This window comes from Diuraphis noxia, unplaced genomic scaffold (assembly GCF_037042655.1).
Source record: "Diuraphis noxia isolate RWA-SAM2 unplaced genomic scaffold, SU_Dnox_SAM2 contig0001, whole genome shotgun sequence".
Taxonomy (NCBI): domain Eukaryota; kingdom Metazoa; phylum Arthropoda; class Insecta; order Hemiptera; family Aphididae; genus Diuraphis; species Diuraphis noxia.
Window position 1 is genome coordinate 61,572,661 of NW_028301711.1, and position 21,542 is coordinate 61,594,202.

Here is a 21,542-nt window from a genome sequence, read left to right on the forward strand (position 1 = left end):
AATATAGTAATTAAACTGCAATGATTTTAATAAACAGATATTCAGTGGAAAAAAAAATGATTAAAAATTATATTTAATAATATATTATATATAAGTATATTATTTACATAATTTTATGTGCACTTTTGAAATTCCGTTAGTTATTGTTAATAGAAATGTATATTAAATTACATAACAACAAAAGCTTCAACACTCATTTAGGTACTTGCATTGTTGGAGACCATTTATTTAGTTGCTAAAATAAGATTTTTCTTTAAATTCCAGCTTTAATGAGTAACTATTTTTCATCTTTTGTTTCTATAGTTGATGCACTATATTGCTCAATAGGTTCCATCGATATTGCATTGGGTTCTGAAGCATTTTCACCAGATTCCGATATTGGCATAGGTTCCATTACCACAATAGATTCCTGTGCTTCGACTATAGTGTCTAAAGCTGCTGAATATTGTTCCTGTATAGGTGTAATAGGGTCAGTTAATGCATTACTAAGTGCTGTTGCATTTACATCAGATTCTGTCGTGTCAATATTTTGCCGTATTTCTGCGATGGAGTGTAGAGCTCCTACACTAGGTTCTGTTGATGGGAATGTTTGTTTTGATACTGCAGCACTTATTCCTGTCGAAATAATCTCTGCTCTAGGTTCTTGTATTTCTATAATAGAGTTTGGTGCAGTTGCATTTGATTCATGTGTAATAGGGTCCGCAGAAGGTTTGGTCACTTGCATAGGTTGCGATGTCAAAATACTAGGATTTAATGCTGCTCCGCTGAATTGCCCTAGTTCAATGGGTAATATAGTTTGGGGTTTTAGCAATGATTTTTGTGGATAATTTTTTGTTGCTTCGGTGTACTGCCAGTAGCAATGCAACATCGTCATGTACATCAACTCGTATACAATAGCTATATCAAACTCAAGATTAATTAATTAACAAAACTAGTAATACTCATAAATACGTACATTTTGTAAGTAGGTGCAAATTTATATTTTTAGAACTTTATTAGAGCTATTTATCAATTATATATTATACAGTCATATTCTTACCGAGAAAATGCATTATAAACTGAAAATATCTGACTGAAGTCCAGCTTGAACTAAAAAAAAACATATTAAATGTATATAAACTTATAAGGATTATGAATTATTTAAGTATGTCTTTAAAATACTTTTAGTACAACAAAAATAAAACAAATTAGATCAACTTACTTAGAGCTACAGAAAATAAGATGAAACATGTCTAAAACGCAACCGATTCCCGTTATGCTTAATGAATTATGAATGTGATTGGTTATTCCCTAAGAAAAAATATAAAATACGTCATGGTTCATTTATATATTGGTTGCTATTTACTGTATGACATACATATATTATGTCTCTTCCAATTAAATCTAATATCACACCTTTGTTATAATTTAAGGAATTAAGGATCACCTTTTATGCGAATTATTCAAGATGAGCTTAGACACTAATATTGGTAGAAAATATTTTTTAAATTTTGACCCTCTAAGATCCACTCTATTCTTTACTAAAATTAACCTTCTTTATATATTGTTCACATAAAAACATAATACGATAAATTACCATTAATATTGTTCCGATGGCATAAATGGCTCCAATGTAGTGTATTCGATTCATCATATTCATAAACGTCATCGCCTGGTTAAACGTTAGGTAAATATACAAATTACGTGTGAGTGTCTAAATCAATGAAGGTATAGAGAAACTGCCCTTCTCTCAACTTTGGAATTTCGAAACAAAATAAACTTCATTTATTTGTGCTGATTTGTACTTGTAATTCCATCATTTATGCACAATGCCTTCAAAATTTAACCAACTGCGAAAGTCACATGCTTAACATGCCCAGTTTGGGGACAATAATCCTATTCGTATGGAGCCCAATGGGAGAATGTTTACAATTGTTTGCTCCTTAACGCAAAATAACATAACGAATTTAAAACGATTCTCAAAAAAAAACAATGACTTTTCAAAAACTATTGAGAAAACTTCTTACCTTGTTCAACTATATCAATTCATTTTGTTTAATTGAATTTTAAAAAATATGTTCATTTAGTTTAAGAGAATTTTTAAAGAATATTTTTTCTCATTTATTTCTTTACATGAGTACGTATATATTAATTACTATATAATAACTATTAACCAACCTCACCTAAATTAATTTGCACGTTGGTTCAATAATTTAATGTTATTAGTATAAGTGTGCGCGAGGAGGATAATCTGCGAGATATTCTGCTTATCCGAGATCTTATACTATACATTAATATCTACTAATTTTTTGATATAATATTTCAATAATAATATGATAAATAGCCGACAACAGGTATGATATTTCAAAGTATTAAAATCGACAATAATATTATTACTATATACTATTGATACAACTAAGGTTACTGGTTTCTTCTGTGATATACCGACTTATCATATGGTTTGTACTAATTAAAAATTAATCACTAAGTTAAAATGTATTATTGTTGTTATTATTTTAACATTTAACAATTATCTGTACAGTACTAGCTATGCTACGAAGTACAAGGAAGTAGGTAGGTAGTTATATTATACTTCATCTTAAATATATTATTTTTGTGTCTGCTATGGTCAAGGGGGCCCATAGAGACTGATATGTACTGATATCCCGTATAGATAATACAAATATACATATATATCTAGATAGGTGCATATTTGGCACCACATTATACGATTACACAAACCGATGACCTCGAATGGCCCGAGTGGATCGCGTGTGAAATACCTAAAAGAAATCGGTATTATAGTAATTCTAAGAATTGACGTAAAAGAAAACTGGACACGGGGAAATAATCGATATATAAATTATATAATAAAACAAGTGGACCATGTTTTATAATTCTAAAAATAATATACGAAATATTAGATAGAAAATAATATGACTTTTATCTAAATATCATTATTCTGATTTAACAGAGGATATAATCTCATATTATAATAGTGTTAAGTGTTACACTAGTGAGATTGCGCATCGCGAATAATAGGATGTAGCTACAGAGCGATTGCGCGAGCGTGGGCATAGGTGCAACTAGGGGGGTGCTAGGGGGACTTTAGCACCCCCGAAAATTCAAACTCCAATCCTTGATTTGTAAGCAGTAGGTATTTTATTAATTCAAATTTTTATTTTAGAATAATTTATTTATATTTAATGTTTTGAAAATATTAGATGACAACATATTTTGTCATGAGGTCAATAATATAATATTATGACAGGTAAGGTATATTGCATTGGGAATTTGGTTGTGTTAATAGTTATTTTTAAACTGTTATATCTACGTAATCCGCTACCCGCATGTTTTCCATTATATACGTTATCGTTATAAGTTATACCTTTATATGTATAGCTAATAACATTACACGACAGTCAACACACGTTATACAGACATACAGTACTGAGTACCGTCAGTACACAAGACGTGAACTGCCAACAGACAACAGTATTCCGTCTCCGTAAATCTGATATTTATTTAAAATGTTAAGTATTTTTTAAAAACGGAAAATTAAAGTAAATCATGAGGAAAACGGAATTAAAGCTGATGCTGATATTGACGATCCTGGACTGGCTGGCATTTCTATTACTAGTACTTGTACTACTCATACAATTCATGCTGATACAATAACTCTTGATTTGGGAAATAAATCACTGTAAATACTTGAAATTTTCACCAAATGTTTATGTTAGTGATATCTATGTACAGTTTAATTTTCAAAAATTTTCGATTTTTTTTTAGTTATTTATAGACCATTGAAATTTTCGATTTTTTTTTAAGTGTTGGTAAAAAAATTTTGGATAACCAAAAAAACTTGAAAATTTAATACAGAGTTTCTCATAAGTTAGTCTTATAGTGATTAAAAAATTATAAGAATACATTGGCACTTTTTTTTTGATAGGCGTTTATAGTTCAAATTTTTACGAAGTCTGTCGAAAATGCGAAAATTTGCAAGTAATTTTGAAGTTTAAAAATCATAAAATTTGTTGTGTTTATAACTTAAAGTGTTAAAAATACAACACTAAGTTTTCCATAAGTTTTCTCCTTCAAGTAGCTGTAAAGAAAACTCGAAGCATCATTATAGGAAAAATATTAAGTGCGTTTGAATTTTAAATTTTTACGAAATATCGTAACGATAACGATTTATCCTCATACGATTTTTAATATTTGTTATTATTCAAAAAGTATAAGTGGTAGATACTTGAAAATTTTACCAGTTATTTAGATTGGCATCTTTACATGATTTAATTTTCAAAATATTTTGACTTTTTTGAGATATTTATAGACAACTGAAATTTTAAATTTTATTGAAAATTTTTTTTGAAGTGTCGATAAATTTTTTTGCCCTATCAAAATCCTTGAAATTTTAATACAAAGTTCCTCATAAGTTATACTTATAGTGATTAAAAAAATATAAGAATACATATGCACAATTTTGTTTTATTAGCATTTGAAGTTCAAATATTAACTAAAACCATGAATATTTTTTTTTTGTGTCTGTCTTCATGTTTTGGGGAAGTAAAAGTGCTTCGATTCTTGACTTCAGTACCTTATTCGATCAGAAAGTGAATCTAGTTGGTACTTTGGTAGTCAAAAGTAAAAGTTCTTAATATTTTTCTAAATAATCGGGATAAACAAACTAAAAATTAAGGGAAAAACGGGAAATTTTACGCACAATCAGTTTTCGACAAAATCGATTTTTATTTTTGATGTAACATTAAAACAAATCACCATTGATACTGCAATTTTCATCAAATGTTTATATAAGTATATTCTATCCACCATGAAATTTTCAAACATTTTTGACTTAAGTTGAACTATTCATAGGTATATGCAATTTTCGATCATTATTAGTTTTTTAAAAATATTTATCGATAATAATTTATTTTTTGGGTAGAAAATCTTGAAAATTTAATACAAGGCTCTTAACATATTGTTACAATAGCAGCTGAAAAATTAAAGAAATTCATAGTCACAATTTTTTTTTATAAGCATTCAAATTTTGAATTTTGATGAAATACGTAAAAATCACAAAAATTCGCAAATTGTTTAAAGCTAGAAATTCATAAAAAAATTTCTTTTTAAATCTAAGATTTGAAAATTTAATCAAGATTCCTTACGAATTTGTCAATCTTTATCACAAAAAAAATGTCCACCGGAAATTCAAATTAAATTTTTATTAGCATTTGAATTTCAAATATTAACAAAAATTCCATGACTATTTGCAAATTATTTTGTAGTTCATAATTCATAATATTGTTTGTATTTATATCTAAGGTTATAAAATTCAACACTAAGTTATCCATAAGTTTTGCTTAAAATAGCTATATAGAAAATTTGAAGCGTCATTATAGGAAAAATGTTTTGAGCTTTTGAGTTTTAAATTTGTATGAAATCGCGTAATGATAACGATTTATCCTCAAACCAAGTATATGTATATCTATGATAATATAAGGTATTACGAATTATGATAACTACATGCAATGTTTTTGGAAAAATTGATTAACCATGCCTTATGCAAAATGCGTCTTAATTGAAAAATAAAATATTTGTTTCAAAATAGAATATATGACAATATTTAAATATAATATATCCTAGACTGACAAATCATCTCCGTTCAGAATCGTTTTTCGTATACAATGATATCTATCATTGCATTCAAATCTAACCTACCCTAGTCAGAGGTCCATCCCACCACCTAATGTACAGCAGAGCGATACCCACTTTCCCGATTTTTTTAAAATAAATTAAATTAAAATAATATTCCAAGTTAAACAATTTTAAATCTAAATTATTTAAATCAATTAATTATATTTTCGAGTACATACCTACCTAATATAGTACCTAATATCTCTACATACCTTCCATATTTATTAAGGAAATAGTTATTCAATACATTATTGCATGTTCTTATTAATTTTCATTAATTTTTAACCATGGATAAAACAATTCCTGTGTTTAATAATAATATGTTTTGTTTGTCAATTAATATTATATATTCACATGTCACTATTTTTTTTAATATTTCTAACTTATTGTAAAAAAGTAATATTTTTTATCTTTTATTATAAAAAATTACTCATCAATATTAGAATTTTTAAAGAATGAAGTTGAAGCACAAATGGACAATGATGCTATTGAAGCTATCGGTAATTGAAAAAAGACTTGTAATGTTATTATAATTTTATACATTATTTTTAATTGTTGAAATTTTTTCTTAATTATAATTTTAGGTATTCTCGGTCAAATACAAAACTGTGCTTTTTTTATTGGTGTTACTCTATTAAAAGACATTCTTGGTATCATTAATATAATAAGTGTCACATTACAATCTAAAAATTCCACTTTAGGAAAATCAAAAAGCTTTATCAATGGAAGTATAAAAAGTATTGAAAAATTACATTCTGACATTGAATTTTCTACACATCACACATATGTAATTATTTGATTAACTGTAAACCTTTGTAAAATCTAAAGGTTTTTCTTAAATAAGTTTTAATTTTAACTTTATGCATGAAATACATTTCTTAGACATTCATATGTAAATGTAATAATTATTAATTAACAATACCATCAAAACAAAATTCATGTTCACAAAACTCAAAATTTAAATACGTATAACAATAATTTAAGTTACTAATATAAAAATGTATTTAATTATTAGGAAGAAAACGGATAAGAACTTAACCGAAATCTTGGAACAATTTTTACTTACAATCAACAACTGGAGAAGAAAATGAACCAAATATTACACAAAGACTATTGGATACAAAATTTATACTATCCAATAATTGATTCTATAATCGTTATTTTAAAATATTGGTTCTGTGAAGAAAGTTTATCTATGGCTTGTTCCATTGATAACTTTATGAATATGAACTATAAAGGAAGCTTAGAGTTCATAAATAACTATAAGGTAAAATTGATATAATATTAAATTCAATTTTTTTTTCAGTAGTGTAGTTTAAGTTACTATAACTTTAATATTTTTGTTGTTTTTACTGTCCAATTTCAGAATGTGACAAAAGTTTCAATTGATTTCTTAAAAGCTGAAATGATGGTCTTCAAAAACTGTTTGCCACCAGATTTCAATTTTGATGATATTAAAGGGAAAATAAATAAAGAAGCTTTTCCTAACTTGTATAAGCTACTTCAAATCGCAATTACAATTCCAATATGTTCTGCAACTTGTGAACGTAGTTTTTCTAGTATGAGACGTATCAAAAATTGGCTAAGAACAAGTATGTTGCAGCAGCGTTTTAGTGACTTGTCAATTTTCAATATTGAAAGGGATTTGTCAAATAAAATACAAACGGAAACAGTGTTTGATAGATTTAACACAAAAACCAGGAAAATAGTTTCAAAATAATAAATTATAATATGTTATCTAAATAGTTGTTATTAGTTATTGTAATTAATTATTAATTATAATGATTGTAGTGATTGTTGTTCAACAATATTAATCAATATCAAAATATCAAATGTGTTATCATATAAATTAATTGATATAAATATGAAGTTGAGTTATAAAAGCATGTTATTTATGGCTTTGAAATTGTGTGATGGGGTGGCGGGGAAGCCCCCCCCCCACTGGTTACCAAGGTATACTAAATTTTAGCGCCCCTTATATTGCTGGTCTAGTTGCGCCTATGAGCGTGGGACGTTGCGATTTCCTGGAAACGCCACATACATGTTTAAGGATTGACGATAGGTATTGGTTTATCTTATCGTTTGGAGAGGAGACTCTGAGAGTCATGCCTATATATTAAAGTCCCGAATAATAGACCAAATTTAGACGTGGACCAATAGAGTCAGTACAAGCACCTTCACGTCAGTCATCTTTCTGAAATTATTATTTGAATTTAAAATATTTCAATCAAATAAGTTTGGGACAAAAAATATTCAAGCAATCTAATACTTTTTAAGTGCTATCCAGCTTCGACGATTGAACTATTCTGAAACAGTGTCTTTACTCAGTTCTGTGCAATAAATGTTTAATATTTAGCCATTATACTAAAATTGTTACTTATTTTACCAACTCCTTCCATCTCAACTCAAGATGTCACCCTTCTGTATGCTGAGATGCTACAGGCCCGTGTTCCGCACCATTTATCATATTTTATACTTTTTTATTATTATTGAGAGTATTAGCATCTTTAGGCTCCCCTACTTTTCATGCATGGTTTTATACCATGATATGATACTATTGATATTTGATATCACTGATTTATAATATTTTTTCTATGAATTATAATCGATAAATAAGTGTTGCAGTGTAATTAGTTTAAAGTGTTTTCGTTTCATCGTTCATCATTGTTGTAACACATTAAATCATAATATTATTAAAATGAGTGCTTCACACCAGTGAATGTGGTTGGCATCCACGTCACTGCACATGCGCTAGGAATTGTGATTATCTGTGAATCAGATCGCGCGCAATCATTATCATCATCTCTTACCACCATGATCTCAACATAATTATCTTTATTATTTAATGTAATTCAAAATTGTTTAAAATTCATTTCGGATCATGATTGAAAAAAGTCGGTGGTTATGGATAATAATTTAAAATGTAAGGAATGTAATTAATCATTTAGTTTGAAAAAGAGCTTACATGCTCAGTCCAGGAAGTTTCTTAGTATTGAACTTGTTGCACCAAAGTTCCAAGATTACAAATTTCAATATTGCAGTAAAAAGTATTCAAAAGAACGATATTTATCTGAACATCTTCGAAACATTCATGGTACCAGAATTTCAAAAAAATCGACTAGATTCATTTTTCCGTATGATACATGTGAGGAACATTTGTACTCATTCGTGAAACTGAGAAGTCATTTATCTGAAATTCATCAAACTGACGTGGAGCTTGAGGAACTCACTTTTGATTCAATCTCTGGTATGTACACTGATTTTTTTGTTATTATCTAAATAAATTACCGTTATATTGATTCATATTTAATGAATCAAATATACCAACAGATTTTGAAGCATGGAACAAAAAACCGTATCTACTCGATAGTGCTGAAAGAGATTTACCCGATGGTAGTACTAAAAATATTTCTTCTGTCATCGTTCATGGCATTATCGTAAGAAAGGAAATGATTGAAGAATGATCAAATCTCTGGGGACAAATAAAATAAATAGAGCTTGTCCATCAAAAATTGAAATTACGACTTTGGAATCTGACGGAGCATCAACTATATAAGTCAAGTTTTGGAGTACTCATTGTGGTCAATGGTCATGCACATGATATTGGGCGTATACGATTGGATAAAGAAACAAAAGCAATGATCGAAAGTAAGAATGAAAGTTTTTAAAATTGAGAAAAATAAGGGGACGTATATAAACCTGGAATTTAAATATTTTAAATGTACAAACCTGAATTGTATAAATCTGAAATGTACAAATCAGGAACTCCAAGCTTAAAATTTAATTTAATATTATTTTTTAGTTTTTAGGGCATATTTTTTCCATTTTATACTTATAGATCAATATTTAAAATAACTTATCGTTTTTGTCAATATTTTTCGTGAAAGTTTTTATTTATTTATACAACCGAAATAATGTTGAATTAAAAAACATCTTATTGTTCAATGCGACTTCTAAGGTGAAACTGTGTCAAGGTGAAAGTGTGTTAATCCTAAACATTTGAAAACAAAATCTTATGTCAATTGTAATAACTTAATTATGAGGTTTTATATAATCACGACTACTGTCGATGAAAGACAATTAACACTTTTGATCACATATTAACTATTGACTAACTTTTTTACCTGAATTGAATGCACACATAAAAAAGTGATGTATCTTAGAAACCTACATGGCGTTAATGACAAGTGTAGAGTCATTAGATCCTTTCTTTAATTTTTAGTGTAATATACAAATATGTAAAAATACAATATTTAACTTTTGGAATAATTACACATTCATACATCAGATATAATAAATAATAATACCTTTTTATTTTGAAAAAACTAAATAACATAATACATGCAATATAATATAATGTAATTTATATATAAACAAATGATTACCTATAAGTGTAAATAATAACTACAATATATTTTTGTGTTTTTTTTTTAAAGCAATTCCTACACATTTGTAGTTAACATCCTTCACAATAAGTAAATACTTTTCTTGTTTTATTTTGAGCTTCTATTCTACCAAAATTTTCCGACTTTTGCGCATAACACGCCTTACACATTCTTTTTTGTCGTGTTGTAACTAGTAGGTGTTTTAAGCCTGGTGAAATAGGTTGAGGAACATTTGGTTTATATAGTAACTGCTTGATAATTTCTTCTTTGAAAGTAGATGTTGTTATGGATTTATTTTTGGTAACAGACTTAAATAAAGATAATGCATTGACTGATGATGTGGATAGAAGAATATCAAAGGCAATTTTTCTATACCATTTAATAGTTTTCTTCAAAGGTGTACTGTAAGATGACATTTGATAAGAACAGTGTATGTACGATTTTCCAGTATTAAAATCCTCGACAACGAGTGGCTTTTTTATTATCTTGTCCCTTTTTTGTATTTCTATGATTTGGTCAGAGTGTTTTGTTGTGATTAGTAAAATGTCACGTTTATCCCGCCATTTCAGAATAACTACGTTGTTGTTGCTTTGTGAAACAATTATCTCTCCTTTTATAAATTTTTTTTAACTACATTCTCCGGGTTATTTTTACGATTGGCTCTGAGAGTTCCCACTAAATGAGTATTTTCTTGGTTAAGTTTTTCACCTAACTTAACACTCGAATACCAATTGTCAGTATAAAAGGTTCGTCCAAAGTTAAGATACGGCTCCATCAACTTCAATACAATTTTATAAGATATGTCAGTTTCTCTTACTACTTCTTTCCCGACATAAATGTTATGACGCAAAGTATAAAAATCTTTCGAACATAGTTTGAATATCTTAATTCCATAACGATGTTTTTGTTTTTAAGATATTGTCTAAAGACTAATCATCCTATAAAAGGAACCACACTTTCGTCAATACACACTTTGTCTTTAGGGGTAAACGGAAAAGACGTCCCCGGAAAAAAAGTCTCCTAATTAATATTTTATTTAAATTTGGTCTTTTATCATATAGGTAGGTATACATAGCCCATAGGTAATACATGTTCAATATTTTTGAAAATAATGCTAGGATTAAAAATTATCGTAGATAAGTATTTATATACATAATTAGATACATTTTAAATTTATTGAAAATAATATAATTATATAATATCTTAAACATATATTAATATTATTTAAAAATATAAAAATGTATTTGTTCAGATATAAAAGATCTCTTTCTTATATTTAATAAATTTAAAATGTGCCCAATTATGTATATAAGTACACTTATCTACGATAAAATATTAATTTGGGGACTGTTTTCCTCGGGACTTTCTTACCGGTAACTTTTTTTCCTAATATCGTCTTCAGGAATGTGCCATTTATTGAAATTGGCTACTAACATATCAACTAGGTGTTGAACTTTGCTTAATCTACCATGCTCAATAATTTCATTATTTCCACAATGAAACATTCCTAGAATCATATCAAATATATTACGACTCATTATTTCTAGAACTCTAGTTTATAAAGAAAATATGTTCTCCAATAATCTCTAAAAATAGACATATTCACTAATCCATCTACACAATAAGTCCTAAAAAGTTTCTCATCTCTGTACGGTCAATAGGAGTCCATTTTCCAAACGAGAACATTTTGATAATATACGTGAATTTATTATTTGGTGTTCATAACGATTGGTCTCAGAAACTAGAAAATCTAGTCCATTTTCATTAAAAAATCTATTGGAGCAATCTGTTGGACAATCTTCCATAGAATCAGTGATATCAGGATTGATACCAACGTCTAAATTAATAGTCATTTAACGATTTGTTGAGGAATTAAATCCGAAAGTTTTGATACTTTGCAAAAAGTTTGGTTATAGGCTCTTGATTAACCAAAAAAAAGTCGCCATTCCTCCGAGTTCTGGAAGTGTCCGCAATCTTGGATTTTAAGTGCGATTTTTCAGTTTTTTCAAATTATCTTTGAAAATACTAATTCTATATCAAAAATACCTCTATACAAAAATGTAGCTGATAAAATTTTAAACAAATATGGTTTTATTATTTTTTTTTTTTTGTAGCTTGAATAGGTTAGAGCAAAATGTAATCATGTCTTATAATATTAAACGAGGCGCGCTATAATACTATATTTAGGCTGCACGTAGGTGACGCGCCGCACTTGTGTCAACTAGAAAATGCAACATTTACGTTTTTTTACATAAATTAACAGATTACAAATAAACATTATTATTGATATACGCTATATTATAAACAATTTAAATATTATATAATCATATAATATATATACACCGCGTATTATATTTTACTAAAATATAAATATTAGTGAACCTGATCTCGTAGCTGCCGAGGCAATTTACCACCATGACTGTTATGTGAAGTTTTCTCGAATTTCTTCCATTTCAACACAAAAAAGAGGACGACCCAAGGTAAGCAATATATCAGAATCTATGAATATCATTTTTAAATGTATTGAAGAGAGCAAGAAATGTCAATTTTCAATAGACGATCTTATTGAAGAACTTGATTGCTATAAGCCCGATAAAAAAACAGTGAGTAAAAAGTTGATGGAAAAGTATGGCAGTGATATTATATTATATTAGTAGCGGAATAGGTACAACGTTTTGTTTTATATCGGTCGGTAATTGGATACTTAATGAAAATTGGTATTCAAATAGAAGTAGTAACGTTGAGGAAGAACGATTAAGAATAATATAACTTAGTAAACATTATTATATATTATGTATAATAATATGAATTATTTAGTCATTGTTATCCCTTAAAATGTGATTTATTTATGCATTATCTCAGATAACCGTAGTAGTAACTAGTATGCAGTGGCGGATATATCCTAGATCTGTGGGGGGGGGGGTGGCGGAATTTCTAAATACACAGAGATAATGACGTTCAATTCCTCCCATTATTTTATTTGGAAATATATAACTATAATAATTGGTACAAAAATATAAATAACAACACTTTTTTCAGTATAAATGTATTATTTATTTAAGTTAAATATTTGTAGGTATCATATGATTTATTAATTCGATACATTTTTGTTTTAAAAAAAATAAAAAAAAATAATTAAATATAATACAAAAGTTTATATTTATTTATTTATTTATGTATGATAAACGGGTAATAACCCTTTTGTATGAACAGTATCAGGTTTACATTTTTAAGCGTTTTACAGTAAGAACAAGAAATAAAAAGTAAGACAAAAAATAATGCAAATACAGTTACAAAATAATAATAATTAGACAGTAAATGAATAATAGTTATACAAAACAGCAATACATGAATAATAACATAATAACGATATTTACGAGGCGTGTCCCAAAAGTAAGGTCTCCATAATTATAATAATCGAAATAAGCTTTATTCAAAATATTTTTTACATGGTTATATATACAGTACTTATGAATTATTTTTCCACATAATCGCCATTTACTTGGATGCATTTTTCAAGGCGCTCTGGAAGTTTTTGTATGCCAGCCTCATAGAAACTCGCCGCCAGCTCCTTATTTAGGTATTGGGTGACTTCTGTCTTCACTTCTTCATCTGTCTCTAACCGTTTCCCTCCCAAATGTTTCTTTAAGTTCAAGAACAAATGGTAGTCGGACGGGGCAAGATCTGGACTATAAGGGGGATGGGAGATCACATCCCAACCAAACTTTTCCAAGAGTGCTTTTGTGTCACGGGCAACGTGGGGTCGGGCATTGTCATGCAATAGACAAACACCCTTCGTCAGCATGCCTCGTCTTCGATTTTGGATGGCTCTGCGAAGTTTTTTCAAAATCTCACAATACGAAGCTGCGTTAATGGTTGTCCCAGTTGGCATAAACTCAATCAACAGAACTCCTTTCCTGTCCCAAAAAACAGTGGCCATGATTTTTCGAGCAGATTGTTCATCATGAACTTCCGTCCGACCTCCTGAAAATTCTCTACACCACTTTCTAACATTTTTTAAAGACATGCAACTCGTACCATATGTTTGACAAAGTTTTCGATGAATGGATATTGGTGTTTCACCCGTTGAATGCAAAAATCGAATAACGGCGCGAAGTTCGCATTGAGCATACACGGGAATAGAGGTGGCGGCGGCTGACATACAAACGTCCATCTTAAACGCGTGTCAGACGCAAACTAAACATCGGATCTAGTTGAGCCGCCTCTCGTTGGAAAGGGTACGACCGACCCTATACAACAGTGTTACCAAATTTTGAAAAATTTATTTATTTATGGCTCTAGGAGCATGGAGACCTTACTTTTGGGACACGCCTCGTAATTTACAATTAAATTTAAAGCCAAATATACATTTCTATTAAAAACAATACGTGACATAAAGGAAAAATCTACATGTTCAGTAATGAGATTTGCTAGTTTTAATGCTCTAGGCAGGGCTTGAAACCGAAAAAAAATTTTCCTATTTCGATTTCGGTTTCGAATACCGGTATTTATTTTTTCCGATTTCGTTTTCGGTTTTGGATAACGGTATTTATTTTTTCCGATTTCGTTTTTGTTTTCGAATACCGGTATTTATTTTTTCCGATTTCGTTTTTGTTTTCGAATACCGGTATTTTTTTTTTCGATTTTGGGTTCATTTTCGATCCCGTGGTCCCCACTGGTTGAAAATATTAAACTATTTCACCTTGCGGTAATGCGGTTAGCGTTTCGAGATTGTAACTATGGCTACCTTTTAGTATAGGTCGTCGACAATGTTGAATATTGCACGCCGATTCATCTTTTTGAATATTATAAGTAAAGTATAACTTACTTACAGGATTAGTTTGTTTTCTCCCCATTTTAATAAATTAATACTATAAGCAATGTAATGCTGTAGTAATATTAAATATAGCAAAGACAACGAGAGACGATAGTAAAATTAGTAATTACGGTATAAATATTTAGGTCTGAATACGTACGAGTTGTGGTATACGAAGTACTAACTCGAATGATCGCCAGCTAGATATTATCCCAATAACAATAATACGTTTTTGTAAAATTATTATTATGTCATGGCGTCATTATATTCCACCGGGCACCGGCGGTAAAGAAAACAATAGAACCGCCACCGCCACCGCTGCAGTGTGTGGTGTCATGGGGACCTTAACAACTTGGAGTTTGGACCAGACCAAATATATAGTAATATACTAATAATATTACCATTGATTTTATAATAGATTTATTATTGTAAGAAATACAAGTTGTAAGAATAACAACTGTGCTCAGTAATATTGGGCAGTATATTATACAAATGTGTACAAGTTATATTGATATAGAATTTATGATAAAACTTTACAGACTAAAATATTCGTGAAAAATTACAAATCAATTTATTTTTAATTCCGAGATAATATTATTAAAAATTTATAAATTATACACCTGTCACCATAAAATATGATCTAACCTATTTTACATCCTGTTTATTTATAAAATAAATTACCAAAGTACTTACATCAAAGTTATACCTAAACAGTTATAGTTATATATTCAATTTAATTAGGCATACGTTACAACATTTTACATTTACATACTATTACGTCATATAAGTTATTAGTTATTACCACGAATTAAGATATATATCTTAATTCATGGTTATTACTTATTCCTTATAATGAATAGAATATAATACTGTTTATAGAGTATTATATATAAATATTATTATAGTCTAGACTTTAGAGTGAATTTGCAATCTAATTACCCGCATCTCACGACTCCTATATTTATACTTTATTTCCTTCGGACGACCCAACACTCCTCAGTTGACCGTAATTATAACAGCTTAGCTATTTAAGTTTAAATGTGATATGTTCATTTTAAATTGTTTTCCGTTTTGGATAACGGTATTTATTTTTTCCGTTTCCGTTTTTGGATTCAAATATCGGTATTTATTTTTTCCGATTTCGTTTTTGCTTTCAAATATCGGTATTTATTTTTTCCGATTTCGTTTTTGCTCTCGAATATCGGTATTTTTTTTTTCAATTTCGTTTTCGGTTTTGAATATCGGTATTTAGTTATTAGGATTTCGATTTCGGTTTTGAATACCGTTATTGATTTTTTTTGTTTTTGATTTCGGTTTTGATATCGATTTCGTTTTTTAACGGTTTTAAACGGTATTCAAAAACGGTATCAAATACCGGTTTCAAGCCCTGGCTCTAGGGAAGAATGAAATGGCTATGATTATTTTTTTTAAATGGTACATGAAATAGGTTTGAATTTCTTAAACGATGATTTGTTATATTAAACTCTATCATAGAGATATTTACGATATACAGTTTCTATTCCAGTTTTTCATTTTTTCAAACATGTCAATTACATTCTCAATGTTAATGTCAATGTCTCTATGCATATGCAACATAGCCAAACTACTGAGACGTTCATTTTTCATTTGGGAACGTAGCTATGTTTTCAGTTTAAATAAGCAAAGCAAAGTGCGCAAGAAAAAGTAATAATCGCATATGATCTGTGAAGTAGGTAGGTACCTATAATCTATTAGATTCAATTCATGCATCAACATACTATTAAGTATTATCATTAAATTAATATGCCCTTATTATAAGAAAAGAGTTAATCCAAGATATATGTTAATATTATTAACTTAATAGACAATAGTACATAATATGTTTTTTTTTTTATATTGACCTTCTCAGTGTATAAAAGGTGCGCTCAGTAGATGCTACACTGATTGGCGGTGAGCATATAGTACACAAAACTTCATGAAGAATAGGAAAAACATCATGATGACATTCATCTAAAACATCTAATGCATTTTACAGATATTTTTCCCTAAAAAAATAATATTATTTAAATAATATTAATTTTATAAATAACATAAAAACCAATAATAAGTTACCTTCTGTTTCTTGTTTACTCCATTTAGCATACTATAGTTCAAGTTTTCCATCAACTATTTCTTCTGGTATATGTTCAAAAAATGAGTAACGAGTAATTACTTTAATAATTTTTTTGAAGATGGTATATATTTCTTCATCTTTTATTTTAATTATGCAACTTGGAATTAGCAACATAAGGGTTACAATGTTTTCATTTTCTTTACTTAAAAATCTGTATTTTAAATCTTCTAATATACTTTCTAGAAGAGGTATGTACATATTTGTACGGTAGTAGTCCAAGGGATCCTTTGATTCAGCATTTATATTCCCTCTATGAGTTTGACGACCAACAAGCCTAGGAATTTTCACTTCTACATCAAGTTTCTCAAAAATTAACTTGCTTTTTTCAAATAAACATTTGAATTTATCTTCACAGCTTGACCGACACTTTTGAAGTACATCTATAACATTATTAATGTGTGTTGATGCCTGTTACTATATCTTCATCTCGTTTTTGAAGAATTTTACTGATTGGGTATGTAACACTTAATATTTGAGATAAAGAATTATGGGATAAAATAAAATCACACGTACAGAGAGCCGATATTAAAATTTTAGCTTTCGCTGATGAAGTAATATCATTCCATTGTGAAATTTCAGTTAGAGTCTCTACAATGTTGACTAGTCAATTTTTGAATTGTAATACATTAACTATATTGTAATATAAATATGTAAATCAATAATAGGTATAACATCACAGACTCTTATCAGTTACTAATTGGTGCGTGTGCAATACCAAAATTGCGCAATACGCATGCGAACCATGAGCGGTGCATTCCTGTAAACGCTCTTGAAGTTCTGCCATTTTATCTGATAATAATTATTACCACAGTATTAAATTACGAACAAGGACCGGTGATACTCGATTGAGCATGGTCATTATCGGCCGACCTTTCGACAATCTGATCGAGCACGATACAAAATTTAAATATTGTGTTTGATCTACACCGCGTACCAACCCACTACTCAAAACACAATGGTAGCCGACTTTGCGGACGACAAATTACTACTTGCATGCCATTTTGACCCAGACATAGCTGTCTCTTTTATGCGAACTTATCTTGACCAACTAGCCTCATAGTAAATGGCACAAATGTTTTTTTGTTAATGTAGTACCTCCACTGGGAGGCTTCTACGCTCTGTTATATTTATCGTGTTAAATTATTTTTATTTTTTTTTCTAATATTTCCTAATACTTCCTCAATTGTTCTTATTGTTCTTTTTGTAACAGATTGAATAAAACATTTGATTAAAAAAAAAATTAATAAAAAAATATCGAGTTCAACGTTGTCAAGTTTCACTAGTATGTTGTGTAGATTACTAACATAGGTAAAGCACGGATTTGTATGCATTCGCATATTTATTCTGGTTGATCGTGTGATATGCTAAGTATGCTCAACATTTGTTTCACCTTTCTCAACATGACAATTTAAAAAATATCAAAATAAATTGATAGGTCTACTTGTAATACATGGCCTAAAGATTTTGCGAAACTGTCGGCTTTTTTTCTTAAAATAGGACTCCGATACTGACGTTGTTATCTCTGTATTTCTCGAGTCTTGTATCAGGCCCTCTTTTCTTCTTCCGGACTGTTGGAAAGTACAAATAAATTTCTTTACTTTTGATTATTGTAGTAGTTAGTGTGCTTGCTGGTATTTCAAATTCTTCGGCAATATTCTTTTTCCTTCCACTTTTCACTGTTTCAAAAACCATTTGTTTTTCTTCCAATATAAGTATTTCTAAATTATTAGGCATTTTTACATTCACTACCGTACACGTCACACATGTAACATACATAAAAATTATCCGTCTATATTCGGAACATAAATTATTCAAGTTATCTAATGGTTTTTCTTTCGAGTAAACGAGGTTTTCACAAGAGAACGGAATTTTTTTCAACTTATCGAAGTTCCACAGTATTATAAGGTTTGGATTGGTTACTTTTAAGATCCATTGATTTCACATCATTTTTCAACGTTCGAAAATCATGCAAACTTAAAACAAATTTACCATCCACAAGCGATTAAGTTTTTGTTTGTGAAACAAAATAACACTAACTATACACCATAGAGCTAAATATGATGACTTTGACAATTACCATCAGTTGCACAAAACAAAATATTATTTTTGTACTAAGGGGTGTAGATAGGAAATCATTTAATCCACCAACTTGGTTAGGTTTTAAAGTTTTATTACGTCGAAAATGGATAAAGTATGAATGATAGGATTAAGAGCACTAAATTAACACGAATGACATGAGTATGGCTTTCAATTCCCGAGGTGAACAAGCTATGCATTTCCCCTGCCCATTTCTTCCAAAGTTTTCCAACTTTTGAAGAGATTATGCACAAGCGACGAATTTATAAATACAAATCAGTACAAATTATTGAAGTTAATTCTGTTTTGAAATGTAAGAGATCGGGGACATGGAGCTAGGGAACTTCGTCATATTATATATTATAATATGGTAAGAAAACAATATGTTTTTTAGTCATTTATATATATTTATTACTTACCATACAGACAACTGTTAATAAAAGTGTATATTTTTGGACAAAAGCGTTTTTAACTGAAAACTGAATCTTGACCATAATTGTTATAAAATATCCGTAATAAAAAAATGTGTATGTTTTTAACTATAAATCTTTATTGATTTTAAGTGTTTATACAAAATTTAAATACCGCAAGTTATGGTTAGTATGTAAATACTTCAATAACAATAATAATTCGAGCTTATTGTTAAAATTGTTTTTTTCATTCAGAGTCGTTCGATAAATATACAATTAGTAACTATATAATTTAATAACATTATTGTAGCTTGTACATTAAATTATTTTGTACCTACTGTAAAATATTTTTCTCCAAAAGCCAGAAGTGTATTTACTATCGGATCTCATTAAAGTAATTTCTATTATAACAAAGTTAACGGTGTTACAAAATGGAATCTAGGACATTTGACACCCATTAATAGGACAATTGACACCGAATATAAAATGTATAAATACTGAATAATCAACGTATAATCGTATAATATAATAATATAATTCAAAAGTTTATTCTAGTAAAATTAAGAGATAAACGATTTTGTAAACATTAATTAATATAAATATAAATAATATGTAATAAAAATAAAAGATAATATTCAAATTTAATGTTTAATTACGTATAGGATACGTTTTTTAAAAAACTTATAATTTCAGTATTTGTTTTGAATTGAGAAGATTTACATATTATATGTTTAAGCCTTAGATCATTTGATTTAATTTTACAATTTGTTTCTTCTAATGTTTCTTCTGTTGAACACAAGTATATCTAAGCCCATCACCTACTTTTTTTTTGAAACACATAAATATAATCATTAATTATTACTTTTGTTTAATTATAAACATTTAGGTACTAAATATAGTACTATTATATAGTTATTAGGTATTTTGGGGTATAGAGTAAGTCATTTAGAGCCGAGGAATATCGATGATATGATTGTCTAAGTTGTTGTACAATATTTTGATTTTTAATGAATTTTTAACCGAACGTGTCTACCGGAGTGGTCTCTTTTACGTCTTATTGATACATATCATACGAAATAAAATTACTAAAAATCCAAATTTGGTAGTATCGTCTTGAAAATGATATCCCTCGACTATAAATGACTTACTCTATACCCCCAAATAGTTTTAAGTCCCCTGGTAAGCGAATTAAACTTGTAGTGGTGGCTAAACGTGGTATTTTACCATAGTAATCCTGCACCAATTTACCGTTTTCTGGACAACTCGACCTCACCTCCACTGTATGCTAATGTTATGTTCAAAAATGCATCCCCAGCATAGTAGACACCCTAAAGAAGCCAGGGATATAATTTGCTAAGTCGTAGTCCAATATTTTGATTGTAAATTAATTTTAAACCGATACAAATCTACCGCGGTAAAACATAATACGTCTACTTGATACACATCATACGAAATACAATTACTAAAAATCCAATTTTGGTTTTACAGTACAACCACACTTTCCTTTATAAATCAGATTTGAATTATCATGTGAAAACGTTTCATAGTGACAGAACTCTATATAAATCCACGATTTGCGAGAAACAATATTCCACCCAAAAACTTTTAAAAAATCATCATCAATTTGTTCGTTTGAAATTAAAGAAATTTCGCTGCCCAGAATGTGGGTTATTTTTTGGTATGATTGCTTGCCAAATGGCACAGAAATGTTGATCGTTTCTTAACCCGTCGTTGGTACACATATAGTTTGTAACATGATTGTTACACTGTGAGCGCTGTGCTCACACTTCACTTTTTATATTATTATTAATTGATCTATTAACTTAAAAAATCAAACCATATCTAGAATTATGTATATTTTTATCCTTCACTAAAAAGTATATAAATTCTTAATTAAATAACTTTATAATTATAATACTAAATTAATAACTTAATTTCATAATTTATAAAATAAAAATAAAAGACTACAATCTCATTCCAAAAAAATATTTTTTTTTCATATAAAGAAATACAAATTAATTAAAACC

General features: G+C 28.8%; 1 protein-coding gene and 1 pseudogene across 1 annotated transcript; one reads left to right on the forward strand and one right to left on the reverse strand.

Annotated features, from left to right (window-relative positions):
- Nucleotides 1-277: 277 nt before the first annotated feature.
- LOC107170047 (uncharacterized) lies at nt 278-19,599 on the reverse strand. The gene is made up of 5 exons (XM_015520053.2): nt 19,525-19,599; nt 1,577-1,651; nt 1,202-1,290; nt 1,040-1,089; nt 278-897 (listed from the first exon to the last, which is right to left on the reverse strand). The coding sequence occupies exons 1-5, from the start codon at nt 19,597-19,599 to the stop codon at nt 278-280; spliced, it is 909 nt and encodes a 302-aa protein (XP_015375539.2).
- On the forward strand, nt 6,095-7,396 carry LOC149061149 (zinc finger MYM-type protein 1-like; annotated as a pseudogene).
- Nucleotides 19,600-21,542: the final 1,943 nt, after the last annotated feature.